Consider the following 2,813-nt stretch of genomic DNA (forward strand, 5'->3'; position numbering starts at 1 on the left):
GTAGGCCACTGCACTGACATCACCAAGACATTTCTGTGGCTTCCCAGTTAACAGATCAGAGCTGCCCAAAGACCGGGCCTCTTTGGTTCTATTTTTGCTTCTGGGATGGGGGTCTTGCTAAATTGCCCAAGTTGGCCTTGAACCTGTGACTCTCTGACCTCAGCCTCCTGAGGAACTGGGATGACAGGTCCCTAGGCCTTTGAATGTGTTGCTCTCTCAGCCTGGACCGGACTCCCTCTGCACCTCCACCTCTGGTCTCTTCCCCAACGGCTCTACGGTAGAACCCAGGGCCTGCACACGCTGGGCAAGTGCTCTCCACTGAGCTATGTCCCCAGCCCTCTGTCCTGCTCTTTCTTTCTCATCCTTTAAGACCCCACTCGGGGTAATCCCACAGATGCTGGAGGCTGCGGCAGGAGGACTGCAAGTTTGAGGCCAGCCTCTGTCTCAAAATAATAATAAAGAAATAAACAAAAAAAAAAAAACCTCACTTAGATGGCTCTAAATGATTTTTCTGGTCCAAAATCAAGCTGGTGCCCTCCTGATCTGCCCCAGCAGTCCATCATACTCCTCAGAACAAACCTTACTACACCTTACCTTAATGGCCTGACTGCCTGGCTGTCACCCTGTAGATTCCAAGGCTACAAGAGGCCAGAGGTGTCCTTTTTTGATACTAGGCACTGAACCCAGGGATGCTCTACCCACCAATGAAGGACATTCCGTGTCCTTTTTCCAATTATGAGTCAAGTTCCCGCTAATTTGCTTATGGCTTCTTAGTTGCTGAGGCTGGCCTCCACCTTGCAATCCTCCTGCCTCAGCCTCCCGAGCCTCTCTTCCTCCATGATGTCCTGCCTCCCATCAGCCCAGGAGTGGAGCCACCATGTGTGGACTGGGACCTCGGACACGCTGAGCCCCAAGTCCACTTGTCCTCCCTAAAACTGTTCTGAGCAGGTCCGTTAGTCCCGTCTGTCTCAGGAAAAGCTGCCTGAGACAGACAGAGGTCACAGGGGACAGGACACTCTGGAGGCTCCGCGGGGCAGGCAGCAAGGGCCCAGAAGAGGGACCTGGACACACACCAGCCCCAAGTCTCGCCCTTTGGTGCCTGTCAATGGAACCCGGAGCAGCCCCTGACTGCTCTGAGACCTGCCTGCTGGTGACAATGATGACGTCCTCAGCGATGCAGGACATCTCCTTGATGGTCAGGTAGCACATCCGACGCAGCGTGGGCTGGAAAAGAGGCGGGAAAAGCCCATCGGACACCATGACAGTCCACCTGTCCCAGCGGCCACCAGGAAAGCGGGGTGGGGGTGGGGGGCGACACGCGACACATGATGCGACACTCACATCGTTGGACTGAAACAGTTTGGTCATGGCGAAGAAGGCCTCTGTGGCCTCGGTGGTCCCCAGGTGCTCCCCCTGTGGTCACCAAGAGAGCAGCCTCAGCTGGGGACGGAGGGCTCTTCCGGGCACCAGCTGCCCCCCCCTGCAGACCTGAGTCCCCAGCCGTGCGCCCTCAGGGACTCTGTGGCAGACACACTTCAGAATCGGGGACTGGGGGACCCGAGCCGGGTCGCTGGCTAACGCCACGGAGACCATGAGAGGCCCAGGGCACCCGCTGACCTGCGCCCCAGGGTCCCCCACGAGCCCGGCCCGTTACCTGGTTGATGAGGTAGAGGATCTTGGTGAGGATGTGGGCACATTTCCGAGGGTTGATGGGGGTTTCGTTAAAGACCCGGGCCTAGGAAGAAGCCACCAAGGACATGACCTTCTGGCCCAGGTCATGTCCCTTCCACTGGCCACTCTCAAGGGCATTTGTGGTTTGAGAAGTCACGGGATAAATGCCCGAGTCAAGTTTATTGTCGTGAAGAAAAAAAGTTCTGTTTCTCTTTTTCTTTTTTTGGGGGGGACCAGGGACTGAACTCAGGGGTGCTCAACCCCTGAGCCCCGTCCCCAGCCCTTTTTATATTTTATTTAGAGACAGGGTCTCTCTGAGTTGCTCAGGGCCTCGCTAAGCTGCTGAGGCTGGCCTCCACCTTGTGGTCCTCCTGCCTCAGCCTCCTGAGCCACTAAGATTGCAGGCAACCTTGCCTGGCCAAGATACCTCTGGGAATTGAACCCAGGGGTGCTTAACCCCTGAGCCCCGTCCCCACCCCTTTTTCTATTTTATTTAGAGACAGGGTCTCGCTGAGTGGCTTAAGGGCTAAGTGGCTGAGGCTGGCCTCTACCTTGGGATCCTCCTGCCTCAGCCTCCTGAGCCGTGGTGATTTTACAAAGGCATGAATCACCGTGCCCTGCCCCCACGGCTCCTTAAACCAGGACTTGGGTCTGTGTTCCAAGTGCGTCAATGACATGCACAGAGGTCCCAATGACACTTGCCTCCTGAAGTACTGCGCTCTTCTCAAGGTGCTGGAAAGGGTTGGAGCCTCCACCTAGAGTCAAGGAGGACAGAGAATCACTTCCAGGTTATGACCCTGAATTCAGATCCATCCAGACAGCGAGGCTCAGGGGTGTCCGCCTGGAACCCCAGCCACTCAGGCAGAGTTTAAGGTCACCTGGGCACCTGAGCCGAGTGCCATCTCAAGACACAATAATAACCATAACAAGGGCTGAGGCTAGGCCCTGTGGCACCCGCCTGGGATCCCAGTGGCTGGGGAGGCTGAGGCAGGAGGATCGTGAGTACAGAGGCAGCCTCAGCAACATCATGAGGCCTCAGCAACTCAGTCACTAAAAAAAACGGTAGCGAGGGCTGGGGACAGGGCTCAGTGGTTAGGCACCCACCCCTGGGTTCAATCCCTGGTACCAAAAAAAAGGGGGGG

The 2,813-nt window shown here is 56.4% G+C and overlaps 1 protein-coding gene across 1 annotated transcript in view; it reads right to left on the bottom strand.

The window, feature by feature from the left end:
* The window catches only part of Copg1 (COPI coat complex subunit gamma 1), a 20,998-nt gene that overhangs the window by 16,513 nt on the left and 1,672 nt on the right, over positions 1–2,813 (bottom strand). The window contains exons 2-6 of the mRNA XM_015506749.2: positions 2,374–2,452; positions 1,655–1,735; positions 1,342–1,413; positions 861–1,224; positions 489–543 (exon numbers count right to left, since the gene is read on the bottom strand). Coding sequence (XP_015362235.2) covers positions 489–543; positions 861–1,224; positions 1,342–1,413; positions 1,655–1,735; positions 2,374–2,452 — 651 coding nt within the window. The remainder of the gene's footprint in view (positions 1–488; positions 544–860; positions 1,225–1,341; positions 1,414–1,654; positions 1,736–2,373; positions 2,453–2,813) is intronic.

The sequence above is a fragment of the Marmota marmota genome, unplaced genomic scaffold (genome assembly GCF_001458135.2).
Source record: "Marmota marmota marmota unplaced genomic scaffold, marMar, whole genome shotgun sequence".
Lineage (NCBI taxonomy): Eukaryota > Metazoa > Chordata > Mammalia > Rodentia > Sciuridae > Marmota > Marmota marmota.